At 34.0% G+C, this 12,847-nt stretch overlaps 1 protein-coding gene across 1 annotated transcript in view; it reads left to right on the top strand.

Moving 5' to 3' along the window:
* LOC134706190 (integrin alpha-4-like) overlaps window positions 1-4,766 on the top strand; it is a 42,307-nt gene extending 37,541 nt beyond the window's left edge. The window contains exons 18-19 of the mRNA XM_063564899.1: window positions 2,409-2,534; window positions 4,557-4,766. Coding sequence (XP_063420969.1) covers window positions 2,409-2,534; window positions 4,557-4,694 — 264 coding nt within the window. The 3' untranslated portion in view covers window positions 4,695-4,766. The remainder of the gene's footprint in view (window positions 1-2,408; window positions 2,535-4,556) is intronic.
* The last annotated feature ends 8,081 nt before the right edge of the window (window positions 4,767-12,847 follow it).

The following is a 12,847-nucleotide window of genomic DNA, read 5'->3' as shown; positions in this document are numbered from 1 at the left end:
AACTATTATTCATATCCTTTAATCCAATATTCCTTGCACTGACTATTATTCCAATCCTTTAATCCAATATTCCTTGCACTGACTATTATTCCAATCCTTTAATCCAATATTCCTTGCACTGACTATTATTCATATCCTTTAATCCAATATTCCTTGCACTGACTATTATTCCAATCCTTTAATCCAATATTCCTTGCACTGACTATTATTCCAATCCTTCAATCCAATATTCCGTGTACTGATTATTATTTCAATCCTTCAATCCAATAATCCTTGTACTGACTATCATTCCAATCCTTCAATCCAATATTCCTTGTACTGACTATTTTTCCAATCGTTCAATCCAATATTCCTTGCACTGACTATTATTCCAATCCTTCAATCCAATATTCCTTGTACTGACTATTATTCCAATCCTTCAATCCAATATTCCTTGCACTGACTATTATTCTAATCCTTCAATCCAATATTCCTTGTACTGACTATTATTCCATTCCTTCAATCCAATATTCCCTGTACTGACTATTATTCCAATCCTTTAATTAAGCATTCCATGTACTAACTTCTATACAATTCAATCATCTGCATTAAAATATAACAGATAATTAAATCTATAAAAAAAAGACTGGTGTTTTAATAAAAACAAATATATATGTTGATGACTCAAATTTGTTCTTATTGAAATGAAATGTAGGATAAATTTCTTACAACTGTCATTTTGAACGGAATATTGTGTTCTACCCATTTTGTATGCAGTCGGATGATATTTGTTGTTATTACACCTTTACAAAACCTTAAACTATACAAAACCTTAAACTATACAAAGCCTTCAGCTATACACAACCTTAAACTATACAAAACCTTCAACTATACAAAACCGTACTACTTTACAAAACTTTAAACTTTACAAAAACATAAACCGTAAAAAGTTAACATATTCTTAGATTATAACGATTAATTATATGTTTGCTGTTGGACGTTTCGTCCCCGAGGGTATCACCAACCTCAGTAGTCAACACTTCAGTGTTGATATGAATATCAATATTGTGGTCATTTTCATAAATTTCCTGTTTACAAAATTTTGAAATTTAAAAAAAAAATAGGATTTTCTTACCCACGTTAAAGATCACCTTAGCCGCATTTTGGCATAACTTTTTGGAATTTTGGTTTCTCAATGCTCTTCAACTTTGTACTTGTTTGGCTTTAATAATATTTTGATATGAGCGTCACTGATGAGTCTTATTTAGAGGAAACGCGCGTCTGGCGTACTTAATTATAATCCTGGTACCTTTGATAACTATTTGATTGGGCAAGGTTACATATTTAAGATTCTAACGACGAATTGTGTGTTTGCTTGCGTAAGTTTAAATATTTTAAAATCTAACGATAAATTATGTGTTTGCTTGCGTAATTAAATATTTTAGATTCTAACAATGAATTATGTGTTTGACAGCGCAAGTTTACATATTTTAGATTCTAACGATGAATTATGTGTTTGACAGCGCAAGTTTACATATTTTAGATTCTAACGATGAATTATTTGTTTGACAGCGCAAGTTTACATATTTTAGATTCTAACGATGAATTATGTGTTTGACAGCGCAAGTTTACATATTTTTAGATTCTAACGATGAATTATGTGTTTTATTGCGCAAGCTTACATATTTTTAGATTCTAATGATAAAATAATGTGTTTTATTGCGCAAGTTACATTTTTTAGATTCTAACGATGAAGAATGTATTTGACAGCGCAAGTTTAAATATTTTAGATTCTAACGATGAATTATTTGTTTGACAGCGCAAGTTTACATATTTTAGATAAGACATATTCTTCTTGATTCCATTAACTCCATTGCTGACAATGTTGATATAAATATTGAATTATTACTTTTTGGAAACAGATTATTTTCATATGATATGAATATTGCTATTTTTAAATCTGTTCATAAATATATCAGTGACACTCATCGTTTTGTTTAAAACTTACTTATTTTTTGCTTCATTCAGTTTTATTTTTTATTTTATTTTTTTCTCCTCCACTTAAACATTAATTCATTTTATTCACTAAGTAGGCTTAGTGTCTCTTTCAAGCCATATATATATATATTTCTAATGACTTATAAAGGATATTTGCATGTTTCAAGGTTCTTGAATATATGATGAATAATTGCCTATATATACTTTTAAAAATATACTTTGCATTTAGTCAGTAAGTAACACTGTAAACATTTATTTTCTCGTGTGTGCTCATAAGTAGCATGCATGTTCCACTATATTGCATTATTTTAAATATAGTTGTTATAATTGAATTATACCTTGAACATGTATTATGGAGAGAGCTTGTATAGGCTGTGCCTGTTGCTCAATCCTTTTCATATCTTAATGAATAAAGTGTACATTATTTTTAGGTGACGTCAGAGATTTTTCCGATGAATTTTGCTGCGGAAACTGGCAGAATATCACTTTGGATAATTATTGGTGGATGTGTCGGTGGTCTGGCATTACTTGTAATACTTGGTGTAGTTTTATGGAAGGTATGACAAATATGCATGTACAGTTCGTAGAGGAAGACAAATAAACATGTACACATTCGTAGAATAAAAATCATATACATGTACACGTTCGTAGAATAAGAATCATATACATGTACACGTTCGTAGAATGAGAACAATATACATGTACACGTTCGTAGAATAAGAATCATATACATGTACACGTTCGTAGAATAAAAATCATATACATGTACACGTTCGTAGAATAAGAAAAGTATACATGTACACGTTCGTCGATTGAAAAACAGCTAGTTATTTTAATTGATTTTCAATGGATGAAAGCAATAAAGAAAAACTATGGTTACAAGAGCTAACTTTAGAAGGATCAATGAAAACAAAAGTAGCTACTGACTCCGAATTTAAATTTTAGGATAGAAAAGGGAAAATAGTATCATTTTTAAAAAAATCCCCCCAAAGAGATTTGGATTTCGCACGTAAATAGACATAATTAAAAAAAACAATAGGGTTTCAAAAATAGGACAACATGTTCCTTATAAAAACATCACTAGCAAAAGACAACACATGCTGTACTCTATCTTTTACTTCATACAAGACAACAAATTCAAAATGTTAAGACGGTTATTTCTGCATTAAATTTTACTAACCAAATAATTACTTTTCTGTTGGAAAATATCTAAACCTCCGATATACAATATTGTAATGGCATTAGAAATTATGATCATTACATGCAAATTTCTGAAATCTTTTGGAATCAAAACAACTATTGCTAGAATATAAACTTTAAATAGGACATCATAAAATATCAATTAGATATTTTTTGTATGGATTCAAAATACACGATATAAGTTATTCTTTAATATCATGAAATACTAATAAGTAAAGATGGCAAATATGAAAATTCCATAATATTTATTGGTTGCATATATGTCATAAGCTAAAATATTATATATATTGTGCTCCAACAAGAATAACCTTACCACTGATGTGCTATATACAAAAGTAAACGCGGTCGGGATAAGGTACCGTTAAATTTTTAACAAAACAAAAAAAAATAAAAAAAGGTGCACATTCGTAGAGTAAGCAAAATATGCATCCTCAAGTATATAGGATTAAAAAAGATACAAATGCACACGTATTTAGAATTTAAAAAAATATACATGCACTCGAACGTAGAATTAAAAAAAAATGTAGACATGCATAACTACCAAAGACGAAATTTCAAATCGGAAGGATCAATACATAAAACTAAGACATAACATTTAAGAATGCATAAATACAAAGATGTGGTATGCTTGTCAGTGAGACATATTTCCATCGGAGATCGGAAGTTTTAGAACTTAACTATAGATCATCGTACAACCGGCATCAATAAGAACAAACACAACCAATATCATATGACAAACTTTACTATAAGCAAATTAAATGTAAACAATTCATTGGAAAAATAATAAAATGCCATCTATGTGAGAAAAACAACAATAAACGAAAATCAAAAAACAAAATGTGATAATTACTACAACAAACGATGACTACTGAATAACAAGGCTTCTGGTTTGTAACAGTCTCTTGGTTCAATAGATACCTACAAACGATGACTTCTTAATAACAGGATCCTAGCGGTTTGTAACAGTCACTTGATTCAATAGATACCTACAAAGCAATACAAAATAAAACCGTTACAAAGACTTCTAAAACTAATCATCGATCTGAGGTACTCAGTACTCGCAGTCAGTCAAATCTAGTCAATTAGAAATGTAATGGGGAACATCAAGGTTCTCGGTCATAAATCTTTTGAGTCAGTTTCTTGTACTCGTACTCGAAAATTAACCAATCAAAATGCTGAATTTCATGTTTCGAGCATAAATTGTGTGCTCCAAGCACTTAGCCAAATTTTATGAATCAACCCCAAGACATTCAATGCAAAATTTTTGACAACCAGGTATGTTAAAAAAGTCTGTATCATAATTTAAGGGGGTATGACAGAAAAGGGGGTTGAATGTGAGGCAGATAAATAAAACAAGATTTTCTTATTTGTTTCACTAGGTTGGATTTTTCCAAAGAAAAAAGAAAGACGACATTAACAAATGGAAAAGACAGTCTGGGTATTATGCCTCCAGAAAAAGTCAAACTATTGATCATGTTCCGAGACAATCAAACATGGTTAATTCTGTCCACTGGTAAAATCGGACCAATCTAATATCATATAACTCTGTCCTTTCACTTGTCCAGACATCTAATAAATAATACTCGTGATACGTCTTTTATTATTTATAACTCAGCCTTTTTTCTTAGAGACGTACGCAAGTCTTATTTTTATTTTTGTGATGAATGTAAAAAACGTGTCATGTCACATGTAAAATTTGAATATACATACTCCATTTATAATGTTTCTACAAACTAAGCTAGATTGATTTGTTATCCATCTAGTACATGCAATTGATCTACTGTTGTGAGGGGATGAAAGACAACCACTTTCATGAAAAATATGAATTGATGTGTTATCTAAACAATCTTTTTTAATAAAATGGAAAAGTTTGCCTCCGACAAGATTTCAGAAGAAGAGTCAAATAAGGCTATGTCATTAACAATCTACTTTGATCAAATCGTATCTTATTTATTCTATAAACAAGTGTCAAGTTCAAACAAAATCTAAACTGTTAAAACGATATGCGCGCCTAAAGAAATTTGATGCACAACTCATATAAACAATTTAAACAACAGGCACACCAAACACTGTGGTAATGCATCATACATCAAAATGATTCAAATAAAGGCACGGAAGTATACCGCTGTTCAAAACTCGTAAATCTATAGACAAAAACAAAATGGGGGTAAAAAACTAAAACTGAGGGAAACGCATTAAATATAAGAAGATAACAACGACACAACATTAAAATGTAAAACAAACACCTGGCACACTGCAAAGTTTTGATACCCCACACACCAGAAACGATCAAAACCCCCGACAAACCAAAGACTGCTTTGAAACACCACAATCCATTACAATTAAATCTTTAAAAAAAACTGTTTTGATATATCACACACCAAACTATTTTAACGCCCAACACCATAGAGTGTTTTGAAACACCACACACCAACACTTTTGAAAAGCCCAACACACCAAAAAATGTATTGATACACATATCACCAAAGCGAATAATACACCCTACACACCAAAACGATTCAAACATCCGACACACCAAAACGATGCAAACACCCTACACACCAAAAACTGTTTAAACGCCATTAACGTCATGGACATCAAAACTATTCAACCACCCTCCACACTAAAAACTGTTTAAACGCCATTAACGTCATGGACATCAAAACTATTCAAACACCCTACACATCAAAAACTGTTTAAACGCCATTAACGTCATGGACACCAAAACTATTCAACCACCCTACACACTAAAAACTGTTTAAACGCCATTAACGTCATGGACATCAAAACTATTCAAACACCATCCACACTAAAAACTGTTTAAACGCCATTAACGTCATGGACATCAAAACTATTCAACCACCCTCCACACTAAAAACTGTTTAAACGCCATTAACGTCATGGACACCAAAACTATTCAAACACCCTACACACTAAAAACTGTTTAAACGCCATTAACGTCATGGACATCAAAACTATTCAACCACCCTCCACACTAAAAACTGTTTAAACGCCATTAACGTCATGGACACCAAAACTATTCAAACACCCTACACATCAAAAACTGTTTAAACGCCATTAACGTCATGGACATCAAAACTATTCAACCACCCTCCACACTAAAAACTGTTTAAACGCCATTAACGTCATGGACACCAAAACTATTCAAACACCCTACACACTAAAAACTGTTTAAACGCCATTAACGTCATGGACATCAAAACTATTCAAACACCCTACACATCAAAAACTGTTTAAACGCCATTAACGTCATGGACATCAAAACTATTCAACCACCCTCCACACTAAAAACTGTTTAAACGCCATTAACGTCATGGACATCAAAACTATTCAAACACCCTACACATCAAAAACTGTTTAAACGCCATTAACGTCATGGACACCAAAACTATTCAACCACCCTACACACTAAAAACTGTTTAAACGCCATTAACGTCATGGACATCAAAACTATTCAAACACCATCCACACTAAAAACTGTTTAAACGCCATTAACGTCATGGACATCAAAACTATTCAACCACCCTCCACACTAAAAACTGTTTAAACGCCATTAACGTCATGGACACCAAAACTATTCAAACACCCTACACACTAAAAACTGTTTAAACGCCATTAACGTCATGGACATCAAAACTATTCAACCACCCTCCACACTAAAAACTGTTTAAACGCCATTAACGTCATGGACACCAAAACTATTCAAACACCCTACACATCAAAAACTGTTTAAACGCCATTAACGTCATGGACATCAAAACTATTCAACCACCCTCCACACTAAAAACTGTTTAAACGCCATTAACGTCATGGACACCAAAACTATTCAAACACCCTACACACTAAAAACTGTTTAAACGCCATTAACGTCATGGACATCAAAACTATTCAAACACCCTACACATCAAAAACTGTTTAAACGCCATTAACGTCATGGACATCAAAACTATTCAACCACCCTCCACACTAAAAACTGTTTAAACGCCATTAACGTCATGGACATCAAAAATATTCAACCACCCTCCACACTAAAAACTGTTTAAACGCCATTAACGTCATGGACATCAAAACTATTCAAACACCCTACACATCAAAAACTGTTTAAACGCCATTAACGTCATGGAAACCAAAACTATTCAACCACCCTACACACTAAAAACTCTTTAAACGCCATTAACGTCATGGACATCAAAACTATTCAAACACCCTCCACACTAAAAACTGTTTAAACGCCATTAACGTCATGGACATCAAAACTATTCAACCACCCTCCACACTAAAAACTGTTTAAACGCCATTAACGTCATGGATATCAAAACTATTCAAACACCCTACACATCAAAAACTGTTTAAACGCCATTAACGTCATGGACATCAAAACTATTCAAACACCCTCCACACTAAAAACTGTTTAAACGCCATTAACGTCATGGACATCAAAACTATTCAACCACCCTACACACTAAATACTGTTTAAACGCCATTAACGTCATGAACATCAAAACTATTCAAACACCCTCCACACTAAAAACTGTTTAAACGCCATTAACGTCATGGACATCAAAACTATTCAAACACCCTACACATCAAAAACTGTTTAAACGCCATTAACGTCATGGACACCAAAACTATTCAACCACCCTCCACACTAAAAACAGTTTAAACGCCATTAACGTCATGGATATCAAAACTATTCAAACACCCTACACATCAAAAACTGTTTAAACGCCATTAACGTCATGGATATCAAAACTATTCAAACACCCTACACATCAAAAACTGTTTAAACGCCATTAACGTCATGGACATCAAAACTATTCAAACACCCTCCACACTAAAAACTGTTTCAACGCCATTAACGTCATGGACATCAAAACTATTCAACCACCCTCCACACTAAAAACTGTTTAAACGCCTTTAACATCATGGACACCAAAACTATTCAACCACCCTACACACTAAAAACTGTTTAAACGCCTTTAACGTCATGGACATCAAAACTATTCAAACACCCTCCACACTAAAAACTGTTTAAACGCCATTAACGTCATGGATATCAAAACTATTCAAACACCCTACACATCAAAAACTGTTTAAACGCCATTAACGTCATGGACATCAAAACTATTCAAACACCCTTCACATCAAAAACTGTTTAAACGCCATTAACGTCATGGACACCAAAACTATTCAACCACCCTACACACTAAAAACTGTTTAAACGCCATTAACGTCATGGACACCAAAACTATTCAAACACCCTACACACTAAAAACTGTTTAAACGCCATTAACGTCATGGACATCAAAACGATTCAACCACCCTACACACTAAAAACTGTTTAAACGCCATTAACATCATGGACATCAAAACTATTCAAACACCCTCCACACTAAAAACTGTTTAAACGCCATTAACGTCATGGACACCAAAACTATTCAAACACCCTCCACACTAAAAACTGTTTAAACGCCATTAACGTCATGGACACCAAAACTATTCAAACACCCTACACATCAAAAACTGTTTAAACGCCATTAACGTCATGGACATCAAAACTATTCAAACACCCTCCACACTAAAAACTGTTTAAACGCCATTAACGTCATGGACATCAAAACTATTCAAACACCCTCCACACTAAAAACTGTTTAAACGCCATTAACGTCATGGATATCAAAACTATTCAAACACCCTACACATCAAAAACTGTTTAAACGCCATTAACGTCATGGACATCAAAACTATTCAAACACCCTACACATCAAAAACTGTTTAAACGCCATTAACGTCATGGACATCAAAACTATTCAAACATCCTACACACTAAAAACTGTTTAAACGCCATTAACGTCATGGACATCAAAACTATTCAACCACCCTCCACACTAAAAACTGTTTAAACGCCATTAACGTCATGGACACCAAAACTATTCAACCACCCTACACACTAAAAACTGTTTAAACGCCATTAACGTCATGGACATCAAAACTATTCAAACACCCTACACACTAAAAACTGTTTAAACGCCATTAACGTCATGGACATCAAAACTATTCAAACACCCTCCACACTAAAAACTGTTTAAACGCCATTAACGTCATGGACACCAAAACTATTCAACCACCCTACACACTAAAAACTGTTTAAACGCCATTAACGTCATGGACATCAAAACTATTCAAACACCCTCCACACTAAAAACTGTTTAAACGCCATTAACGTCATGGACATCAAAACTATTCAAACACCCTACACACTAAAAACTGTTTAAACGCCATTAACGTCATGGACACCAAAACTATTCAACCACCCTACACACTAAAAACTGTTTAAACGCCATTAACGTCATGGACATCAAAACTATTCAAACACCCTACACATCAAAAACTGTTTAAACGCCATTAACGTCATGGACATCAAAACTATTCAAACACCCTACACATCAAAAACTGTTTAAACGCCATTAACGTCATGGACATCAAAACTATTCAAACACCCTACACACTAAAAACTGTTTAAACGCCATTAACGTCATGGACATCAAAACTATTCAAACACCCTCCACACTAAAAACTGTTTAAACGCCATTAACGTCATGGACACCAAAACTATTCAACCACCCTACACACTAAAAACTGTTTAAACGCCATTAACGTCATGGACACCAAAACTATTCAAACACCCTACACACTAAAAACTGTTTAAACGCCATTAACGTCATGGATATCAAAACTATTCAACCACCCTACACACTAAAAACTGTTTAAACGCCATTAACGTCATGGACACCAAAACTATTCAACCACCCTACACACTAAAAACTGTTTTAACGCCATTAACGTCATGGACATCAAAACTATTCAAACACCCTCCACACTAAAAACTGTTTAAACGCCATTAACGTCATGGACACCAAAACTATTCAACCACCCTACACATCAAAAACTGTTTAAACGCCATTAACGTCATGGACATCAAAACTATTCAAACACCCTACACATCAAAAACTAATTAAACGCCATTAACGTCATGGACACCAAAACTATTCAACCACCCTACACACTAAAAACTGTTTAAACGCCATTAACGTCATGGACATCAAAACTATTCAAACACCCTACACATCAAAAACTGTTTAAACGCCATTAACGTCATGGACACCAAAACTATTCAACCACCCTACACACTAAAAACTGTTTAAACACCATTAACGTCATGGACATCAAAACTATTCAATTACCCTCCACACTAAAAACTGTTTAAACGCCATTAACGTCATAGACACCAAAACTTTTCAACCACCCTACACATCAAAAACTGTTTAAACGCCATTAACGTTATGGACATCAAAACTATTCAAACACCCTCCACACTAAAAACTGTTTAAACGCCATTAACGTCATGGACACCAAAACTATTCAACCACCCTACACACTAAAAACTGTTTAAACGCCATTAACGTCATGGACACCAAAACTATTCAAACACCCTCCACACTAAAAACTGTTTAAACGCCATTAACGTCATGGATATCAAAATTATTCAAACACCCCACACTAAAAACAGTTAAAACGCCATTAACGTCATGGACATCAAAACTATTCAAACACCCTCCACACTAAAAACTGTTTAAACGCCATTAATGTCATGGACACCAAAACTATTCAACCACCCTACACATCAAAAACTGTTTAAACGCCATTAACGTCATGGACATCAAATCTATTCAAACACCCTACACATCAAAAACTAATTAAACGCCATTAACGTCATGGACACCAAAACTATTCAACCACCCTACACACTAAAAACTGTTTAAACGCCATTAACGTCATGGACATCAAAACTATTCAAACACCCTACACATCAAAAACTGTTTAAACGCCATTAACGTCATGGACACCAAAACTATTCAACCACCCTACACACTAAAAACTGTTTAAACGCCATTAACGTCATGGACATCAAAACTATTCAATTACCCTCCACACTAAAAACTGTTTAAACGCCATTAACGTCATAGACACCAAAACTTTTCAACCACCCTACACATCAAAAACTGTTTAAACGCCATTAACGTTATGGACATCAAAACTATTCAAACACCCTACACATCAAAAACTGTTTAAACGCCATTAACGTTATGGACACCAAAACTATTCAAACACCCTTCACATCAAAAACTGTTTAAACGCCATTAACGTCATGGACACCAAAACTATTCAAACACCCTACACATCAAAAACTGTTTAAACGCCATTAACGTCATGGACATCAAAACTATTCAAACACCCTCCACACTAAAAACTGTTTAAACGCCATTAACGTCATGGACATCAAAACTATTCAAACACCCTCCACACTAAAAACTGTTTAAACGCCATTAACGTCATGGACATCAAAACTATTCAACCACCCTACACACTAAAAACTGTTTAAACGCCATTAACGTCATGGACACCAAAACTATTCAAACACCCTACACACTAAAAACTGTTTAAACGCCATTAACGTCATGGACACCAAAACTATTCAACCACCCTACACACTAAAAACAGTTTAAACGCCATTAACGTCATGGACACCAAAAATATTCAACCACCCTACACACTAAATACTGTTTAAACGCCATTAACGTCATGGACATCAAAACTATTCAAACACCCTCCACACTAAAAACTGTTTAAACGCCATTAAAGTCATGGACACCAAAACTATTCAACCACCCTACACATCAAAAACTGTTTAAACGCCATTAACGTCATGGACATCAAAACTATTCAAACACCCTACACACTAAAAACAGTTAAAACGCCATTAACGTCATGGACATCAAAACTATTCAAACACCCTCCACACTAAAAACTGTTTAAACGCCATTAACGTCATGGACATCAAAACTATTAAAACACCCTACACACTAAAAACTGTTTAAACGCCATTAACGTCATGGACATCAAAACTATTCAAACACCCTCCACACTAAAAACTGTTTAAACGCCATTAACATCATGGACATCAAAACTATTCAAACACCCTCCACACTTAAAACTGTTTAAACGCCATTAACATCATGGACATCAAAACTATTCAAACACCCTACACACCAAAAACTGTTTAAACGCCATTAACATCATGGACATCAAAACTATTCAAACACCCTACACACTAAAAACTGTTTAAACGCCATTAACGTCATGGACATCAAAACTATTCAAACACCCTACACACTAAAAACTGTTTAAACGCCATTAACGTCATGGACATCAAAACTATTCAAACACCCTCCACACTAAAAACTGTTTAAACGCCATTAACGTCATGGATATCAAAACTATTCAAACACCCTACACACTAAAAACAGTTAAAACGCCATTAACGTCATGGACATCAAAACTATTCAAACACCCTCCACACTAAAAACTGTTTAAACGCCATTAACGTCATGGACACCAAAACTATTCAACCACCCTACACATCAAAAACTGTTTAAACGCCATTAACGTCATGGACATCAAAACTATTCAAACACCGTACACATCAAAAACTAATTAAACGCCATTAACGTCATGGACACCAAAACTATTCAACCACCCTACACACTAAAAACTGTTTAAACGCCATTAACGTCATGGACATCAAAAC

Source organism: Mytilus trossulus, chromosome 2 (genome assembly GCF_036588685.1).
Source record: "Mytilus trossulus isolate FHL-02 chromosome 2, PNRI_Mtr1.1.1.hap1, whole genome shotgun sequence".
Taxonomy (NCBI): Eukaryota; Metazoa; Mollusca; class Bivalvia; order Mytilida; family Mytilidae; genus Mytilus; species Mytilus trossulus.
Note: the sequence above shows the minus strand (reverse complement) of the source record. Positions and strands in the feature narration are given on the sequence as shown.